The 20,773-nt window shown below is 34.1% G+C and overlaps 3 protein-coding genes across 6 annotated transcripts in view; 2 read left to right on the forward strand and 1 right to left on the reverse strand.

Moving 5' to 3' along the window:
* The window catches only part of LOC122416707 (dynein axonemal intermediate chain 7 homolog), a 546,010-nt gene that overhangs the window by 494,907 nt on the left and 30,330 nt on the right, over window positions 1–20,773 (reverse strand). The window lies entirely within an intron of this gene.
* Window positions 1–20,773, forward strand: part of LOC122416708 (putative fatty acyl-CoA reductase CG5065) — a 147,381-nt gene that overhangs the window by 42,709 nt on the left and 83,899 nt on the right. The window lies entirely within an intron of this gene.
* LOC122416706 (uncharacterized) lies at window positions 12,961–19,217 on the forward strand. Of its 2 annotated transcripts, XM_043429737.1 has the most exons (7): window positions 12,961–12,998; window positions 13,512–13,757; window positions 14,984–15,332; window positions 15,418–15,526; window positions 15,700–15,925; window positions 16,064–17,063; window positions 17,466–19,217. In XM_043429737.1, the coding sequence occupies exons 2-7, from the start codon at window positions 13,754–13,756 to the stop codon at window positions 18,847–18,849; spliced, it is 3,072 nt and encodes a 1,023-aa protein (XP_043285672.1). In that variant the 5' UTR covers window positions 12,961–12,998; window positions 13,512–13,753; the 3' UTR covers window positions 18,850–19,217. The 2 variants fall into 2 exon arrangements, with proteins under 2 accessions (XP_043285672.1, XP_043285671.1); XM_043429736.1 differs by lacking the exon at window positions 12,961–12,998 and having other exon boundaries at window positions 13,212–13,757.

The raw sequence follows: 20,773 nt of genomic DNA on the forward strand, positions 1-20,773 counted from the left end.
TATATAATTATAATTAATAAAACAAAAACACACGGAACTGTTCGTATGATGTTAGAAACTTCAAATTGAATAAATGTTTTCTAATTTATTTCTTGAGTCATATCATTATTTTTGAATATTCCCATATTTTGCTTCCTATTCAGTTTGGCTCTGCTCTTTCCGATCCTTGTTTTGACTCCATTGGTTTGCAGCAGATCGATACATAATATTAATTGGTTGCCTAAAATGTGTCCTAGGATTTTCTACTATTTCTTCATGCTGATTGTGGTAACGTGATTCAAGAGGTTTCCAGATATGATCATCAAACACACATTTTGTACATCAGATTCTCAAAACAGTTTCTGGTCTTGATATAAGTGTAGTTATTCTTTTTCCACCTGGTCTGTCGAGTAATAATTTTGAAACTTGTTCCAAAAAGTCTTTGGATGCTTTTTTTGCTGATAATATGAAAAGTCGAATCTTCGGAATGCGGTAGGCAAACACAAATTTTGACAACAATACTTATGAAATGACGTGTATGTTGAGAATTCCTATTCTACAAACTGCAAATGTGGAATTATTGGTGAAAAGATTCATTATGATAAGTCTACTGTTGCTCAGTTTCGGATGCAATTAAGTATAACACCTGCCAACATCATGGAAACCTACAGAATTTCTGAATGTTATGTGCGCTATGTCATTTTAATGTAACATCATGACTGTTAACAACTTTTCACTATAATACTATAGATTTGGATCATTGAAGTACATCGAAAATCTGCAAATTATAAAATATATATACTGTGCCAATCATTTTACTTTTTGACTCTCACTGTAACATAAACATAAAGTGAAGAATTCACTACAAAAGTCTTCAGTTGCTCATATATGGATGGATTTGAAATTGCTGTCTTCCAAACTCATTGCGCAGATACATTGAATCGCAGCAGATACCTGTGAACTTTGAAATTTCTGTGGATATATGTGCTAAGTATCACCTCCTATCTTTGATTATGGTAATATGTAATGGAACTTGAGTCAGCAAGTTTGAAAGTGTTTCTTTTCAAATAGTATTGAAGTTTGTATTACTGCGGTATGGGCGGTATGGAGCGAATACCTTCAAAATTTCATTTTTTTGTGTCGCAGCATTTGTGTCAATCATTCAAATTATTTACTCCAATCGTAGCATGTAATCTGGAAAATTCATCACAAAAGTCTTCAGTTTTTCTAAATTCCTAAATTTTCTTTTTTCTATTATATTCTGAATTTTTACATTTCTGAATTCATTTCTAAATTCTCCGGAAATTGTTTTTCTCCAAAACCAATGAAGTTACCTTAAACATTTTTGAATTCTGTTGGTCTGTTGAATTAAGTACGCTCAGTTTTTTTTGCTTCTTGAGTTCTGACATAATATATGTTTCCGGGTGCCTTTTTTCGGTCACTTGCAAACTTTGGAAATATATTTCATCGGCGGCACGTTTTGGATGACTCGAAAACGTCTAGATTCAAAATGCAAAAGCGACATTCAAAAATGGCCAATTCTGTTGGATTTGTTGTGTCTTTAATTTGATAAATCTTTCCTCTTTTCCTTTCTTTTTTCTAACTTTCTAACGTTATAAGCTGAAAATCATATCTCGGCCCTCAACACGTATTTCGGCATACTCTTGGGTTGCCAATAGCATAACATATTAAAGTACAACGAAAAAAATTGCCAAAGTCCAAGGACGAAATATTTCCAGTACAATTTTGACGAAAAATAGGTCTTTTTTCGTGGAAACCGACGTTATAAGCCGAAAATCATATCTCGGACCGCTACCCGCTTTCCACGGTGCTCTTGGCTTCCCAATAAGCATAACATATCAAGAGACTCGGTAGAGTCTCGGGACAAGTACATTGACAGCCCTGTCGTCTGCTGGCCCGAGGCTCGCCGAGTATACTTTCTCTGAATAAAACGATTCGCGGTGGTGGGGGTAAAACTGGCATGTAATTTTCTAAAATTGCAGAGCTCAGGAGATTTTTTATAAATCAAAAATTGGTTTGGAGACTAATTTTCAAAATCCCTTTCGAATGAGCACGAAACCAACACGATCACTAGCGTGAATGCTGAGAAAAAACTTTACACAGGCTCAAGATTATGCAAAAGTTACTAACACATTTATGGATTTGCCGTGTCTGTACAGAACACCATCAAAGGCCTCTTGATGCCAGCTATAACCCATTTCTATGGAAGCTCGAGTCCAGGGATCCCGGCTACAGAAATAATGAGTTGTGACTGGTCAGGATACTCGCTGTACCGTTCCAGCGGAATAAAGTTTATGAATATATACCTATATATACAACCCTAGGAAAAAAAAGGTTGGGACAAGTACATTGATGGTCCCTCGTTTGCTAATAAATCCATCCATGAAAAAACTTTAAAAAAAATTTTCTTTAAAAATTGTCAAAAAAATTATTTAAAAAAAAAAAATACAGTACAATTCGAAAAAAAATTCACAAATCTAGAAAAAACATTATGTTTAAAAAAAAAATATTCTGTATCTATTTTTTAAAGTATCAAAAAAATCAAATAACAAGTAAAAAATAAAAAACCGAAAAATCGCGCTTGAAATCATTTTGGAAACCGATGCCTCATCCTTCTTATTTGATTCGAACAGCTAAATCAATTGAAAAAAATTCCATCTAATTTACGTGCAGCATTAAAATTTATTATATCAATTCGAGGCCAAGTACTTTCTAATGAATTGAAAAAAGTTACCACTTGAGTTACGTACAGCACTAAAATTTATGATATCAATCAGTGGACAAGTATTTTATTAGTAACTCCAAATTTTGACATTATTAAAATGTTCTAAGAAGCTTTTAAATCCAAAAAAAATCACATGAAAGCTAGTCATTCGTTACTCTATGGTGGCAAAGACTTATAAGAAAATCGATTTTTCTCAGATTTTCAGGATCCTTTGGTATTATTCACAAAATTCAACGTCGATTGGATCGATACAAATTATGTTTAAATATGTGTTAAAAGTACTTGTCCGGCCCATCACTTTCCGTTTAAATTGTTTATCCAAATAAAAATCAGGGCTTGTCTAGAACTGATGGTTCACAAGTCACAAGTATTCATGCAGAGGGAATTGAGAGAATTATCTTTACGTAATTTTTACTTAGTTGCACTAATTTAATAAAAAACGGAAACAAATTATTCCGCAATATACAAGGGATTTTATTCTGCATTGATAAATGAAACAAATTGTACATAATATATATGTTCATGCTTCCAAAATAACTCTCCAGTTTATATTGAATGATGTCAATTCTTACTTCCTACTTATTCTTCCAGCGAACGAATTCCATACGCACTAAGAACTAACCTCTACTATTATTAAAAGCATTAAACTAATAATGAATCGCATTTCAACAAATTTTTAACCAGATTCTGCCGTACAATTTCATTTTTTTATGATTGATTTTTTATTGAATGAATAGTGATGGGCCGGACAAGTACTTTTAACACATATTTAAACATAATTTGTATCGATCCAATCGACGTTGAATTTTGTGAATAATACCAAAGGATCCTGAAAATCTGAGAAAAATCGATTTTCTTATAAGTCTTTGCCACCATAGAGTAACGAATGACTAGCTTTCATGTGATTTTTTTTGGATTTAAAAGCTTCTTAGAACATTTTAATAATGTCAAAATTTGGAGTTACTAATAAAATACTTGTCCACTGATTGATATCATAAATTTTAGTGCTGTACGTAACTCAAGTGGTAACTTTTTTCAATTCATTAGAAAATACTTGGCCTCGAATTGATATAATAAATTTTAATGCTGCACGTAAATTAGATGGAATTTTTTTCAATTGATTTAGCTGTTCGAATCAAATAAGAAGGATGAGGCATCGGTTTGCATAATGATTTCAAACGCGATTTTTCGGTTTTTTATTTTTTACTTGTTATTTGATTTTTTTGAACTTTAAAAAATAGATACAGAATATTTTTTTTTTAAACATAATGTTTTTTCTAGATTTGTGAATTTTTTTTCGAATTGTACTGTATTTTTTTTTTATAAAATAATTTTTTTGACAATTTTTAAAGAAAATTTTATTTAAAGTTTTTTTATGGATGGATTTATTAGCAAACGAGGGACCATCAATGTACTTGTCCCAACCTTTTTTTTCCTAGGGGAAGTTTATGGTTTGATATCACGTATTTTTTCTCTAAAGTTCCTTATTTATGTTCAGTTGACTATAGGATTTTAGTTTAAATTTCTACGAATTATTTATGATTGGTTTGAACGTTGGTTTTCACGAAAAAAGACCTATTTTTCGTCAAAATAGTACTGAAAATATTTCGTCACAGGTCTGTCCCTGGACTTTGCGAATTTTTTTCCATGTACTCTAATGTGTTTTATCAATTAGGAATCAAAGAGCACGGTCGAAAGCGGGTTGGAGGCTGCGATATGATTTTCGGCTTATATCGTTAGTTTCCACAAAAAAAAGACCTATTTTTCGTCAAAAATGTACTGCAAATATTTCTTCACAGGTCTGTTCTTGGACTTTGGCAATCTTTTTCCTTTAACTCTAATATGTTTTGTCAATTAGGAACCCAAGAGCACGGTGGAAAGCAGGTTGGAGGCCGAGATATGTTTTTCGGCTTGTAACTTTGGTTTCCACGAAAATAGACCTATTTTTCGTCAAAATTGTATTGGAACTATTTCGATAGAGGTTTGTTCTTGGACTTTGGTGATTTTTCTCCTTGTCTTCTAATATGTTTTGTCCATTGGGAACTCAAGAGCATGGAGCAATGCGTGTTGCGGCCCGAGATGTGATTTTCAGCTTATAACGTTAGAAAAAAGAAAGGAAAAGAGGAAAGATAGATCAAATTCAAGACTCAACAAATCCAATAGAATTGGTCATTTTTAAATGTCGCTTTTGCATTCTGAATCTAGACATTTTCGTGTCTTCCAAAACGTACCCCCGACGAAATATATTTCCAAAGTTTGCAAGTGGCCGCTGCGATCCAATTATCTACAGTTTGATAGTTGCCGAAAAAAGGCACCTGGCAACATTTATTATGTTAGAACTCAAAGAAGCAAAAAAAACTGAGCGTACTTAATTCAACAGAGCAACGGAATTCAAAGACGTTTAAGGTACCTGCATTGGTTGTGGAGGTAAACAATTTAATTTCAGGATAATTTAGAAATAAATTTAGAAATTCAGAAATTCAGCATAGAATTTAGAAAAAGGAAAATTAAGTTAATTAGTAAAGCTGAAGACTTTTGGGATGAATTTTTGAGATTATATGTTACGGTTGGAGTAAAAAATTTAAATGATGGGCACACATGCTGCGACACAAACATATGAAAGTTTGCAGGTATTCGCTCCATACCACAGTAATACATTTTCAACACTATTTGAAAAGAAACACCTTAAAACTTGCTGAACTAAGTTCCATTACATATTACCATAATCAAAGATAAGGGATGATCCGTAGCATATATATCTATCCACAGAAATTTCAGAGTTTGCAGGTATCTGCTGCGGTTCAATGTATCTGCGCAATGAGCTTCGAAGACAGCAATTTCAAATCTATCCATAAATGAGCAACTGAAGACTTTTATAATCAATTTTTTACTTCATATATATGTTACGGTTAGAGTCAAAATGTAAAATGAATGGCACAGTATATAAATTGTATAGTTTGCAGATTTTCGCTGTATTTCAATGATCCGAATCTACAGCATTATAATGAAAAGTTGTCAAAAGTCATGATGTCCCATTAAAATGACATAGCGCACATTGCATTCAGAAATTCTGTAAGTTTCTGGGGATGTTGGTAGGCATTATATTTGATCACATCCAAAACTGAGCAACTGTAGACTTATCGGAATGAATTTTTTTTATAATAATTCCATATTTGTAGTTAGTTTCCAAATTTATCACTCGACAGACCTAATGGGAAAAGAATAACTACCCAGTATTCCAAGACCAGATTTTTTTTTGAAAATCTGATTTACAAAATGTGCAATTCAAGATTATGGTTAAAAACCTCTCGAATCATGTTACCACTATCATCATGAAGAAAGAGTAGAAAATCATAGGACACATATTAGGGAACGAATTAATAATATGTATCGATCCTCTGCAAACTGATGGGGTGAAAACAAGGATCGGAGAGGGCAGAGCCAAACTGAATATCAAGCAAAATATGGGAATGTTTATATATAATGTTGACACAAGAAATAAATTAGAAAACATTTATTCAAGTAAAGTTTCTAATATCATTCTAACAGTTCCGTGTGTTTTTGTTCTATTTATTCGTATGTATAACCTATTTACACATGATATATAACCACGCCAGTGACGATATATTCGCACTGGACAATATTTTGTAATCTGGTTTAATTGAAGGATTATTTCAGTCAACACTTATTTCCAATCGAACGAAATAATGAAATCTTGAAAAGTTTCATTGACATATGCATCGCGCATTTTTTATATTCTTTTTCACACACACATCACAGACTACATTTACGCGGCCGCTTTGATACCGATTTAATATATCATAAATTTTAACAAAATAAATAGTTATATGCACTTCTTTAGATGACGAAAATTATTTTTTTATTTATCCCGCACGCACTTCGTAATGTCGAAACTCTGTTCATGCGATCAAAAACTGACACACGGTTTGTATATATATATGGGGCATTCCACGCCAAATCGGACAGTTTGAAAAATTTCGATTTTTCAGTTTTTCAATTTTTTGATATGTTTTAGTACTCCTTGCAAGAGCCTTCGTGACAAATTGTAAGATTCTTCCGATGACTTGTTCAAAAAATAGCGAGATTTCAAAAAAATCACTCTTTTTTCGGTTTTTTGTTCATAACCTTCTCAAAAATGGTCCGAATTGAACCTTTTTTTTTCAAAATTTTTATTTTTTAATGGCCTGAAAGGAAAAAAATACAAAAAAAATATTCGAAGCGTTTTTCATGAAAATTTTTGAGTTTGAAATTTTAAATGATGTTTTTGAAAGTGAGTGTATCTATCGATTTTTTTGAAAATTTTATATTTCAAACTACTATTCTTTCAAAAACTTTTAAGACCAGTTCGGTCGTGGGCCCTCCATAACAACTTATTTTTTTCAATTTTTTTCAATTTGAAAAAAAAAGTTTTTCTTTATAAATCGTTCTGAGTATCCACTTTTGTTAATGTAAACGCTTTGTCACTCATTTCAAATCGACTTTCATGCTCTTTATATTTTCATAGGTCTTTCAAATTAATAAGTACTCTTTAAGTCTATTGTAACGGTACGCTTTTATGACGTCACCCGCTACGCGTGTTTTCGAGCTACTAAAAATTTAGGAGCAGGCATGAAATGAACGAAAGAGTGAAAATTTGTAGTCAAAATTATAATGATCATGTTTATTCACATCGGTTTTAGTATACAAAAGAAGTTGTGATGCAAATCGTTGGTGTTTTTGTGGTAAATTTGAATTCTTTCTCTAATTTCATTAAATTTGTCCAGTTTATCGCTCTCTTACGTAAAGAAACTTGTCCAATTTTAATTATTTCTGTTCTCATTGCTAAATTCTTATAAGTTCTGATCTGTGAGATCAGAAATTAATTCCTATTTCTCTCAATTCTCAAATTTAATCAATCCGACTAATTCTCTGCTTCTATACAATTTTAAAGGCTATTGTTGGACTGGCTCGATACAAATCAACTGAGATTGATTAAATTTTTCTTGACGATTAAATTAATTTTTATTTTAATCAGCCCTCGCTTCTAAGAGAATAGTGGAGGCTTATGCTCTCAAAATAAATGATTAATGCTTCCAACAAAATAAAAAGGGCAATTTTGAAAATGGTCCTATGCCAAGAATCTTCAGACCCCACGGAATCGCAGGGTCCCCTCCCTCTTTAGCATAGGAAAGATGGATCAAGTATGAGAATCTTCAGACCCCACGGAATCGCAAGGTCCCCTCCCTCTCAAACTGAATGGATAGAAAATCACCCTCGAATCTTTGGCCTGAACGGAATCGCTCAGTCCCCTCCCTCTTGGCGTGATCGGAAAGGAATTTCACCCTCAAATCTTTGGCCTGCACGGAATCGCACAGTCCCCTCCCTCTCGGCGTGAAATTTGGAATTCTTAAGGTCTTGGGTTTGCTGGAGCTTGTTTCCAGAGTCACTACCTCTGTACTAGAGCGAGAGCTGATTCAAGAATGAGCTGCCGTGGTTGCTCCGCACGGCCTTTTATACTCGTTTGAACAAAGGAATAATGATGATAATTCACTCTAAAAATAACTTGGACTTTGATTCGCTTAGAAAATAATCTCGAACCAGAGTTTCGATTGCTAAATTCTGGGATTGGTTCTCCAATTCCCGCTCGAACTGTAATTGGACAAACTAGAGGCTGTTTTCCCTCGCTTTTGTAAAATAAATGATTTTCGTATAAAATCAACTGCTTTTAGCGAACAAAAATGGTATTTTGCATTTTAAAGCTTAAATAAAGCAAGTTTTCCTTTAATCGACGTTAAATGAATAAATTATGATCACTTCCGATCATTATTTCCCCTGGAACCAAATGCTCGCTCGTGACTGGTCATTTCTGTTGGAGCCAGCACGCAATTGGAGTTTTCTGGACAAGTTTTACCTGAACTCTCTTTATTGTCTTTTCGACTGACTTTTTGATTTGTTTTAATTAATTAATTATTGCCTCTTGTAATTTTTGTATTAATTGAGGTGTTGGAATACAAAAGAAATATAATTATGAAAGAAAAGAGTCGATTTCTATGAGGCGATAGCCTTTACGCCGAGCCACGGAGAGTCGCGTCGAGCGGCTAAGTACGAGCTCGCGTGGCGCGAGGTTCAAATGTCATTTTGTGTGTAGTGAAAAAGGGAGTGCCGTTTCACTATTTATAAACAATCATAAAAAACGTTTTTATTTATATTCGTGTTCTTTAAAAAATCGAATAAAAATTATATTATTCATGCTATTTTCTATTGCGAAGTCCTTTTATTTTATTTTAATAACAGTATCTTTGTAAATTTCTATTCAATTCAAAAATGTAAAAAGCACATCTTAGTGAATGATTTTCTCACGTGGTGGCGCTGCCCACTGTTTCTTTTTACCGACAGGTCCGTAGTTTGTTTATCTGAATCATAACCTCTCTAACATCATTACTATTGAAAAGTCAGTTCAGTCATTCCTGAGTATTTTCATCTGAAAGTCGATAATAAATTGTTGAAAATGGAGTCCAAATCGCGGCTTCATAGATGTTGCAATCCCTTGAAATTGGAAAACCATGTTGCAAGAAAAGGATTAAGACTTGCCTCCAGAAGATTTCAAAATTCATGGGAATTGAACCGTTTTGATTATTTGTGCTCGTCATGTAGAAAAAAAATGGGATCCTTAAAATTATTACCATCTACATCAAAATGCGTTAACAGTGAAAGTGATGTGAGTGAGAATGAGCATGATCCTGAAGATAATAATGCTTATGTTCCCGAGAGTGATGATATTGTTGACGATGACAATGTTGTAGCTAGTGGTTCTGATAATAGGACCGATAACTGCTTGACATCTGCACCACCAATATCCACCAATAATTCGTTTTCTCCAGGTTTGTTTTTTTTTCTCAATTCATAGTTTCGAACTATTAACCTTAAAAAAATTTCTCATTAATTTTTTTTTTGAAGGATTAAAATCGCTGTCAGGTGAAGAAGTCACTCGTTCATTATCACAGTTGAGTCTTGGTACTCAAGTTTCTGTAATTAATGAAGCTTTGCCTTTATTAAATATAATGCCATTAGATAAATCTGCAATAGACAATCCATCTTATTTAAGAAGCAAATACGATGAAATTTGCTCTACATTCGGGACATTATTCGGTTTAGATAATGTATCTAACCTTTACGAAAATTCGCTCAATTGCCTGGAGATTCTAGAAAATCTTAAAACAAAATTTAATGATGCGGGTATTACTCGAAGTGAAAAACTACAAATTTTGACACTGTTGCCTTCTGATTGGAGTATTCGAAGAATTTGCGACTTTATGGGCACCACAAAACATATGGCAATATCATCAAAACGTTTAAAAGAAAGGAAAGGAATTTTATCAATAGCAGAAAGAAAAAAAGGTAAATTTTCTAAATATTGCATGTTGTTAATGTGATCACAAGTGAATGTTATGCTGTCATATCATATTTATGTCTATTTTTATCATAAAATTCATTGTATCTCTTTTAGGACGACCCTTGACTAACGAAATAAAATCCAAGGTCATAAAATTTTATCAAAGTGATGATGTTAGTGTAAATTTACCCGGCAAGAAAGATTTCGTTTCTGTAAGAAGTGATGGAGTTCGAAGAGAACACATCCAAAAAAAACTTATTTTATGCAATTTGAAAGAGTTGTATAAAATGTTCAAGGAACAATGTCCAAATGAACGAATAGGATTTTCTAGCTTCGCTTCATTGAGGCCTGTGCATTGTGTACTTGCCGGATCTAGTGGCACCCATACCATTTGTGTATGTGCTATCCATCAAAATATAAAACTCATGATGTTAGGTGAATATGACGAAAGTTTTATTTTTCAATTGCAAGACAGAATTTGTTTTCAATTCATTTTTTTCTTTACAGGTGCTAATTTAGCAACTCTAACTGGTCATATGACGGTTCCTTTGACTCAATATAGTGATTGCTTCAATATAATATTATGTAGCAATCCATCACCCGAATGTTACCTATTAAAATGCAAGGACTGCCCCAGAATCAATGAACTTCGAAATTTATTGGAAGCCTTGTTCGATGAAAGTGAAATGGATGATATCTCTCATAAATATTGGGTATCTAAACCTCGTTGTAGCCTTGAAACACATGTGAAAAGCTCTGTAGAATTCATCGACTTGTTTTGTGAACACATTGTAAATCTATTGCCCCATGATTTTATTGCCAAAGAACAATCGGCTTTTTTGAACTTTACAAAGGAATCGTTGCACCATAACGAGGTTCTAGCCATTTGTGATTTTGCTGAAAATTACGCATTTGTAATACAGAACGCAGCACCGGGATTTCATTGGAACAATAATCAAGCAACGATTTTTCCTGTAGTAGTTTATTTCAATCAGAACAATGAACTTACCCATCGAAGTTTAGTCATCATTTCTGACAACAATAATCATGACTCTGTCGCTGTATATGTGTATCTTAAAATCGTTACCGATTTTGTAAAAGAATTAGTGCCCAATGTAGCTAAAGTTTTTTACTTTTCCGATGGTGCGCCGCAGCAATTTAAAAACTTTAAAAATTTCGTCAATATTTATTACCATAAAGAGGACTTTAACTTGGATAGTGAGTGGCACTATTTCGCTACAGCACACGGTAAAGGGCCATGTGACGGTATTGGAGGAACAGTAAAGAGAATGGCAGCGAGAGCAAGCCTTCAACGGCCAGTTGATGAGCAGATAACAACAGCTCAAGAGTTGTATGAATGGGCATCGAAACCAGCTAGACTGCCAAATATTGCTGTAAAATTTTCAGCTGAGAAAGATTATGCCGATGCGAAGGAAAAATTAGAACTGCGATACAGTACAGCCAAATCAATCACGGGGACCCAAAAATTCCATTCAATTATTCCAACTAGCAACGGGAATATGTTAGCTAAGGAGTATTCCAGGTCCCGAAATAACCGTTTATGTAATATTTTTAAAAGCAGAACACGAATATAAATAAAACCGTTTGTTATGATTGTTTATAAATAGACTTAAAGAGTACTTATTGATTTGAAAGACCTATGAAAATATAAAGAGCATGAAAGTCGATTTGAAATGAGTGACAAAGCGTTTACATTAACAAAAGTGGATACTCAGAACGATTTATAAAGAAAAACTTTTTTTTTCAAATTGAAAAAAATTGAAAAAAATAAGTTGTTATGGAGGGCCCACGACCGAACTGGTCTTAAAAGTTTTTGAAAGAATAGTAGTTTGAAATATAAAATTTTCAAAAAAATCGATAGATACACTCACTTTCAAAAACATCATTTAAAATTTCAAACTCAAAAATTTTCACGAAAAACGCTTCGAATATTTTTTTTGTATTTTTTTCCTTTCAGGCCATTAAAAAATAAAAATTTTGAAAAAAAAAAGGTTCAATTCGGACCATTTTTGAGAAGGTTATGAACAAAAAACCGAAAAAAGAGCGATTTTTTTGAAATCTCGCTATTTTTTGAACAAGTCATCGGAAGAATCTTACAATTTGTCACGAAGGCTCTTGCAAGGAGTACTAAAACATATCAAAAAATTGAAAAACTGAAAAATCGAAATTTTTCAAACTGTCCGATTTGGCGTGGAATTCCCCATATGTATATCGATCGAATTTATGACTGCTGTTACCAGCTGTGCTGCGTCGTGTGCTACGTTATATGAAGTTGACGTTAGATTTCCAATCATCAACAACTAATTTCAACAACCAATCACAACGTCTAAAAATGGATGTCGTCAGATCCAAACCATCAGAAACTCGATAGCATCAAAGTGCCTTTGATGGTGTTATACTATAATATACAGACACATAAATTTTTGAATGTGTTCGTAACTTTTGCATAATCTTGAGCCCGTGCAAAGTTTTTTCTCAGCAATTACGCCACCAATAATGCTGATTTTGGGCTCATTCGATAGAGAATTTCTCAATTAGCTGAAAGATCAATTTACAAAGTCGTACATAACTCATAGGCTTCGCAATTAAAGAAAATCACATGCCAATTTTACCCCCACCACCGCGAATCGTTTTATTCAGAGAAAGTATAGTCTCGGCGAGAGCCTCGGGCCAGCAGACGTCAGGGCTGTCAATGTACTTGTCCCGAGACTCTACCGAGTCTCTTGATCCCATCAGTCAGCTGTCAGCTTTTGATGTTATAATAATCGGATTTCCGACATTACGAAGTGCGGGGTGAAAAAAAAATATTTTTCATCTAATCAAGTGTTTCAATATGTATTTATTTTATTCAAAATAGTGGTATGTGGTGTCATACATGCAGTGTATATTACGAAAACCAGATATATAGTGACTTTGGCGTGATATATTGTTCAACCATCTGTCAGTTTTTGATGGCATGATCAAATTAATAGCAACAGCGATCAAAATGATAAAATTTTGGAGAAACAGTGCGGGCTGTATGAATTCGATTCAAAATTCTTATATGACTATAAAAAAAAATGTTATGTAAGTTTTGTGAAAACCATGGGGTTAGTTTACCCTCATCGCAATCGGTTCGCGAGTATTTGTTATATCACAGTGTCTACCCGTCCGGGTACCGTACGTTTAAAATAAGGTTATTCGTACGGAATGTGTATTTTCCAGAATATGTTGGCGCATGCGCTATAAGTCCGAAGTGCGTTCGTGCTGCGACGTTTGCTCGCTCGCGTCTGGTGGCTTTCGGCGGCCATTGTTTTTTCATTGTTGCATCAGCCTTTGTCGTTTTAACGTGCGTCAAGAAAAAAGTGTTTCTAACGATTGTTAGTTTTACAGTTTTGTACTATTAGAGTTTATTCCATTCAACAATTTTATATTGGTTTTGTGTGGTATCGTTGTTTTTTGCGGTTTGATTTTGCAAAGAATTTTCGAGGTTACTGTGTACTGTGAACGACGCGGCACGTGTATGACACGTGCGTTTACTGTTCCTGAATAATCATTTCATTTCTTTGAAGCGAACTTTTTTTGAGCCTGTATAACGCTAAACTAAAACTCCATCGGGGTGAAATTTCGTAGAAATGGGTAAGTATTTGAAATACTTTTCTTGTTGAAATTTTTTGTTTGAAATTTGGGTTCATTTTTCATATGGGTGAAAAATTCATTACGGGTTAAGAAAATGTTTTTTGTTTCGTTTTAATTTTCCGCTGTAAAAAAGAATAGTTAGAAAACAATTTCTGTGAAGAACTAACAAAAATAACTAAAAATGAAAAGTGCAATGGTACGGGTTAGAAATTCTGAAAAAAGTTTTTCGCAAGAAAAAAGTGCTTCTTGAATCATTGGAATGAAGGAAAAATATTGTTTGATTCATAATTTATTTTCTTTTCAAATAGTACCTAATTTAAAGGACAGACATAAATTATGGGTCCGGCTTGTTGCGTTCAATTAAAATTATATAATTGTTTTCTAAATTAGCAATGATTGAAAAATAAAAAAACTCACAAGTTGGTATACAATATCTTAAATTGTTTTTCAATGAATTTTGAAATTTTTTTTGGATGCCAAATACTGTATTGAGGATTATCAATTGTGCCGCTGTTGATTTTATTTTGCTTTGACGTTACACCATTCCTCTTTTCAAATAGTACCTAATTTAAAGGACAGACATAAATTATGGGTTCGGCTTGTTGCGTTCAATTAAAATTATATAATTGTTTTCTAAATTAGCAATGATTGAAAAATAAAAAAACTCACAAGTTGGTATACAATATCTTAAATTGTTTTTCAATGAATTTTGAAATTTTTTTTGGATGCCAAATACTATATTGAGAATTATCAATATGTGCCGCTGTTGATTTTATTTTGCTTTGACGTTACACCATTCCTTTGATTTCCTTATATTTTTTGTTCACAGCGAAATGGTATTTAAATGAGCATTGTTGTTGGAATGCAATGTGATTTTTTTCAATTAGCAAAACATTCTATAAATGTAAATTTGTTTCATCATTGCTGTTTTTCCCAGTTACCTTTACAGAGCATTTTATTTTTTTGTAGCGAAATGATGTTGACGTTAACTTTGTTGGGATGTAGTATTTTTTCCCGTTCTCTTCGATATTTTCAAACCTTTCCGAGCAGTATTTGACTATTAAATATTAATCATTGTGTTTGAGACCTCTAAAAATCAAATGGGCCAATATTCAAGGAAGCAAATTTAAGAATAACGAATAGAATTTTTTTTTAGCTATATTGTATTATGTATGCGTATATGTGGATTTGCTTTGTACAGAAAATATTCATTTGTTTTATTATAGATCGTGAAGATGAATCAGATGCGAATGATCTAAATCCATCAGATGACAGTGATTTTGAGCCCATTTCTGAATCCAGTAGATTTGTGAACAATACTGCAAAAACCCAAGACAAATTTTGCGTTGGCAAAAAGTTTAATTCGTTTGAAGATTTGGAACAAAGTATCGAGCAGTATCAAAAGGAGATCAACACCTTTTTTTACGTCCGCGATTCGATAACCATTCCGCAAGCCCGGAAGAAACGCATTAAAAGATGTATCAACGAAAAGTTGAAATATTATTTCATTAAATACTGCTGCATTCACGGCGGTAAGAATTTCGTTTCGCAAGCGACAGGTGTCCGTTCATCTTCGTAAGTGTTATCTGTGTACTAAATGGCAATAGATGATCGTTTTATAATTCTTCTTTATAATTTTTCATATTGTATGTCTTTTTAGAACATTCCAGAAGAAGTGTACGTCGTATATCCGGGTTGGATTGAGTGCCTGTGGCAACAACTTGATTGTTACTGCAATGAATAATGTACACACCCACAAATGTTCGAAGGTAAAAAATTGTTTATTTATGTATGCTATGTATGAAAAATATAGTAAATATTTTGAAAAAAACTCGTCCTGCGATCTAGTAATTTTTTGATGTTATCAGAGATTTCTCGAGTAATTTAATTTACAAAATTGTGCTACATTTCTCATGAATATTTAATGTTTTCCGTTTTTAAGGAGTTGTTCGTGCATTTGCCGCGAGCCCGATCATTGTCGAAAGAAGAGAGAAAACAAGTTGCCAAATTGTTGGACGTGGATGCCAACAAGAAAAAAGTCTCCGAACTTATCCAGGTTCAAACGGGGAAGAAAGTTCTTCTCAAAGATTTGCACAACGTGAACTCGGCATCTCGAGAAGACGATAACAACCTGCAGGAAACGATTGCCATGTTACAAGAAAAGTATCGTGAGTGTTTCTGGATTCTTATTTATATAGATTAGCACTTTCTTATTGTTTCATTTTGATTGAAAATTCGCTTTTTTCATGTATTAAATTCCGATTTTTCAATTAAATGAATCTTATAGTGGATAATAACTTTTTCAGATGCTCAATGTTACGTTTACGAAGAAGCGAACACATTCAAAGGTTTATTTTTTGTGACTCCGAATATGAAAAGATCGATGGAAGCATTTCCAGAATTTGTCGGAATTGATGGAACTTTCAAATTGCTCAACATTCGAGCACCCATTTATTTAATGGTAGTTGAGGATTCGGAAGGTTCAACAGAAATTGTTGGCGTTTGCATTTTGATGTCTGAAGATGCCGATAGTATCAGATGGATGATTCAATCCTTCAAAAAAGCTCATCCCTCATGGTCGAAAATCAAGTGTGTCATGGCTGACAAAGATCTTCTCGAACGAAAAATTATCAAAGAGGAGATACCGTTCGCAAATGTGCTGATTTGTGTGTTCCACGCCTTAAGAACGTTTCATCGCGAGATAACGTGTGACAAACTCGGAATAACGTCTGGACAGAGGGACACGGCTAAAGAGATTATCCAAAAAATGGTCTACGCTCGTAGCGAAGAACAATATCAACAGCTTTATCAGGAGTTGAACAAGTTGCCGAATTCTATTGTGGACTATTTCAACTCGAACTGGCATGAAATTCGACATGAATGGTCGATGTCCAACAATTTCATGCAGAGCAATTTCCTTAATATCACGAACAACAGACTTGAATCCCTCAACGCCAAAGTGAAGAGCGTTGTAAAGCGGTACACCACGCTTGAAGATTTCGTCAGAAGCTTTTTCATACTGGTCATGTGTTTGAACGATGAGCGTGATCATAAGGCAGCTTACACGTACCAAAAAATTGCTGTTCAGGCATTCGATGCAGAAAGTCCTGAATATTTCTTTTCACATTTGCTAACGAAATATGCATTCCGATTTGTTGAAAAAGAACTCCACCCGGAAAACCGTACGGATTTTACTATGGTTGAAGGAAATGACGGTTTCTTAACTCGAATTGATGGAACAACGATCCATACCAATTCAGAGTTGTGCGACTGTTTATTCTTCGTCTCAATGAAGCTTCCATGCCGGTTATTGATTACTTTTTCCTATATTTGAAGTTTTTTCATTTGATTTATTTTCGTTAAAGATGTATCATGTTCAATTTTTTTTACAATGAAACCGACTTTCAATTAATTCCATAGATTTGTGAAGATATCAATTCGTGAGACAATAGAAAAATTTCTCACGTCAACAAACAGATTCTATTTTAATAGTCAACTATTTTGTAATTCATTTTCATCAAATTTGATCAATTAATTTTTGTTGTTCAACATATTAATTTTTCTTTGGTCATCGATTTTTCTTCAATTGATACAACTTTACTCAAGTATTGATCGAAAACAATGATTTTTTATTCTGTATTTTTTATTCATTCTTCCTCTGGTCAGCTTCCTTTTGTCTTCCGCTAATTATATTCTCTCTTCCATTAGGCACATTTTCGAAGCAAGAAAGAATTTGGGCTTGTCACTTTGTGTCGTTGAGCTTTGTGACGAGCGATGGACGCGTAAATATTTTTTCGAAAAGCAGCGTGTTTTTAACCCGAGCGATGGAAATATTGACGTTCCGTCTCCTAAAGTCACTCAAAATATACTAAGACGTCGCGTTCTTTCACAAAGTGATCGGTATCGAAAAGCTTTTCTTCTCGCGAAGGAATCTGCAAGTCTTATTTCCGAATCAACAGGTGACGAGTATATCCGTCGGATGCAACAAATGACTGACATGAATGCGGCCTGGAGTCAAAATACGAATTATGAGATTCCATCTAGTGATTCGGTGGAATACGTGGTTACAAGTACACCCCTTGTTTCCGAAAGTCAGCATTATTCGGAGCCTGATTCTGAATCTGCGATGTCGCATTCAATTAATGTTGAGTCAGAGAAACACGAGATTACCAAAAACAATTACTTCGAGGAGCTGGATTTATTTTCGCCGGTCAACAATTTCATTTCAAATCTGGACGATTCTGATAATTTATCAAGCAGTTCATTGCACTATTCTTCGGATGATGATGCTGCTCTAGATATCGTCCTCTCATCACCAGCTGATAATGTCAACGAACTCATTGGGGATTTCAACAATAATGCCGTGGCGAATTTGAGTGCGGTTGTTTGTGCTCCAAATGAGCGAGAAGCGATGAATAATGAAAACTTATGCTCCAATCAACGAACAACTGAAGGATCAAGAAATTTGGTACAGCAAAAGTCGGCTGGGGGAATAATTCCCATCACTTCAAACTCGAAAAAAACAGTATCGGAATTTAGCTCGATCATTATGCCTCCGGTAATTAAACGACGCGGTCGCCCAAAAGGTTCTGAGAAGACTGTTATCGGTCTTACGAGGAAAAGGAAGTCACAGAAAGGTAACTCGAACTTACCGTTCAAAAAAAAAAGAGAATCTGAAAAAATGAAAACCATTTTGTATTGGCTGGCTGACGCGAGTTTGGCGAAATCTGCTTTGTATGAAGGTAGGATGATCGAAAAAGAAGAAGTTGAAACACGACCGGAAAAATTGTCTCATGCTTTGATTGATGACGAAGTCAATGTTGCAATTGTTGAAAAATATTTCACAAACGAGGCTTGGCAACTGATTAAAAAAGCGATAGACTCGAAAAAAAAACAAAATGTATATCATTGTGGCAAATGTTCTGTTAATTTAGATGACACTGTTGATTCCGTCGATAGCAGCGTCGATGGTAGTATAATTGATAAAAAAACATCGATTGGGTGTGATTACTGTTTGATCTGGTATCATTTGTCGTGCGTTTCCTTAAAAAAAAAACCAAAGACGAAATTTTGGAAATGTCCAAAATGTTAACTTTTACTCCTAATTAATTAACGTTAAAGATTGATTCATGATCTCAATTTAAAATTGATATGTTATACGATCATTTTATGACAAAATTCTATCGATTTAGTAATTGTTTCGGAATTCTTCCTGATACAGTACTAAAACCATGATTTCTCAAAATGTATTATTTTGATGATACTTTGACTTATGACTTCATTTAAATGAATCTGTGATACAAGAATAAGATTTCTTCGTCAAATGAAAATGGTTTTTTATTTAAATGTTATTATTTTTTTGAAATGTATCTGAGATTCGATGTGAACTCTACTGCGTCACTCCAAATGTATCTTCAATTTTTCATGCTATGATTATAATATATCGTTGTTGAAAATTAATTATGCGTGTGCTGATTTTGATTATCTTTATATCAATGATTATCCTCAGATCAATGTTTATTCATCATTTTAGGGTGTAGTTCTGAAAAGTTCATATCTCCAATTGATCTTAAATGTGGTATATTTATTTATGATGAAGTGCTGATAACGAATGTGATAGAAAAACTGTCCGCATATTTTATTTCCAAGGTCAAATCTAGAAAGAAATGATTTTTTGAGTTTTGTAGGTCATGATAAAATAGACATATTTTGGTCAGTAGATTATCTGTGTAGAGCCAGTATTTTATGAGAAAAAATGTCAAAAATTGTAAACAATACGTTTGAGAGTGGTCATCCGGGCACGAGGATAATAATATATCTTTTGAGTGATTTTGGGTTAATACTGTAGAAGGCCATAAATTTTATATAACTATCCCGGGTGCGCTGAAGGTTAGGAATACTTTGAATACGATCCTCACTCGCTGTCACCTACATAATATTTTTCGATGCTACATACCCATGTAGTATTGAAACGCGGGCAACGGGGGTCGCAGGGGGCGAAGCCCCCCGCGGGGGTCTGAGGGGCGGAGCCCCCCGAGAATGACTAATAAAATTTTTAATTTATCTATATACGCAGCAAATCTCATTCATCCTGGGAAAATGGAAAACCGCGAAAAGTGAAGAAGAGCGTAACAATTTAGAAAGCATATCTGGACGAATTACGTATCGTTATTGACCCGGATATAGCCCGGTAACCATTTGAAATGCATGTCCGGACGAATTACGTATCGTTATTCATTCGGATAGAGTCCGGTAACCATTTGAAAAGCGTGTCAGGACGAATTATGTGTTGTTATTCATCCGGATCATCCCTATTTGTTAATGTATCATTTTTCAATGTTAAATAACCGCATAGTATTGGAATGCAGGCAGTGTGGGTCGCAAGGGGTGAAGTTCCTTGAGAGTGATGATTACAATTTTAATATTATCGTGCCAAGAACTTTACAAATTGTTTACGGAGTGGCTACTCGTCCGGAGTACGGACGAATACGCGACGGTTATTCGTCCGGAAAGCGTATAGGTTAGTATATTCTGTATCTGGTTATACCTACGTTACAGATACTTTCTTATATCCCTTATATATCCGGATTAATTAACCGTGCGTATTCATCCGGATACATGACGATGCCAGTGTGCAGTACATATCCGGACGAATAATTGTACGGTATTTGTCCGGATATGTACAAACAATTTCATTGGAAGCAGTACGTTTTGGCGCGATGATTCATTGTCGTGGGAACGATTGAGCTCGAAGATGTTTTATTGAAATCTGCCTGGAGCCATGCCCACCTCCATACTACGATTGATGCTAAATATCCATAAGCGATTTGAACGTGGGCGACGGGGGTCGCAGGGGGCGTAGCCCCCCTTAGAACGACTATTAAAATTTTAAATGAATCATCACGTCATCAAATTTTAGATTATTTCGCTATAATTTTTTAACACAATTATTTCGCTCCACGATTAAAAGACACAAAGTTTACTTCAAAGAAAACACGTTTCGAACTCGCCCAACG

Source organism: Venturia canescens, chromosome 10 (assembly GCF_019457755.1).
Source record: "Venturia canescens isolate UGA chromosome 10, ASM1945775v1, whole genome shotgun sequence".
NCBI lineage: Eukaryota > Metazoa > Arthropoda > Insecta > Hymenoptera > Ichneumonidae > Venturia > Venturia canescens.

Excerpts from the sequence above, each read along its gene's own strand:
- LOC122416706 (XM_043429737.1), top strand. Across the intron at positions 15,333-15,417 it reads ACAGGTGTCCGTTCATCTTC|AACATTCCAGAAGAAGTGTA; the intron begins GTAAGTGTTATC and ends ATGTCTTTTTAG. Across the intron at positions 17,064-17,465 it reads TCAATGAAGCTTCCATGCCG|GCACATTTTCGAAGCAAGAA; the intron begins GTTATTGATTAC and ends CTCTTCCATTAG.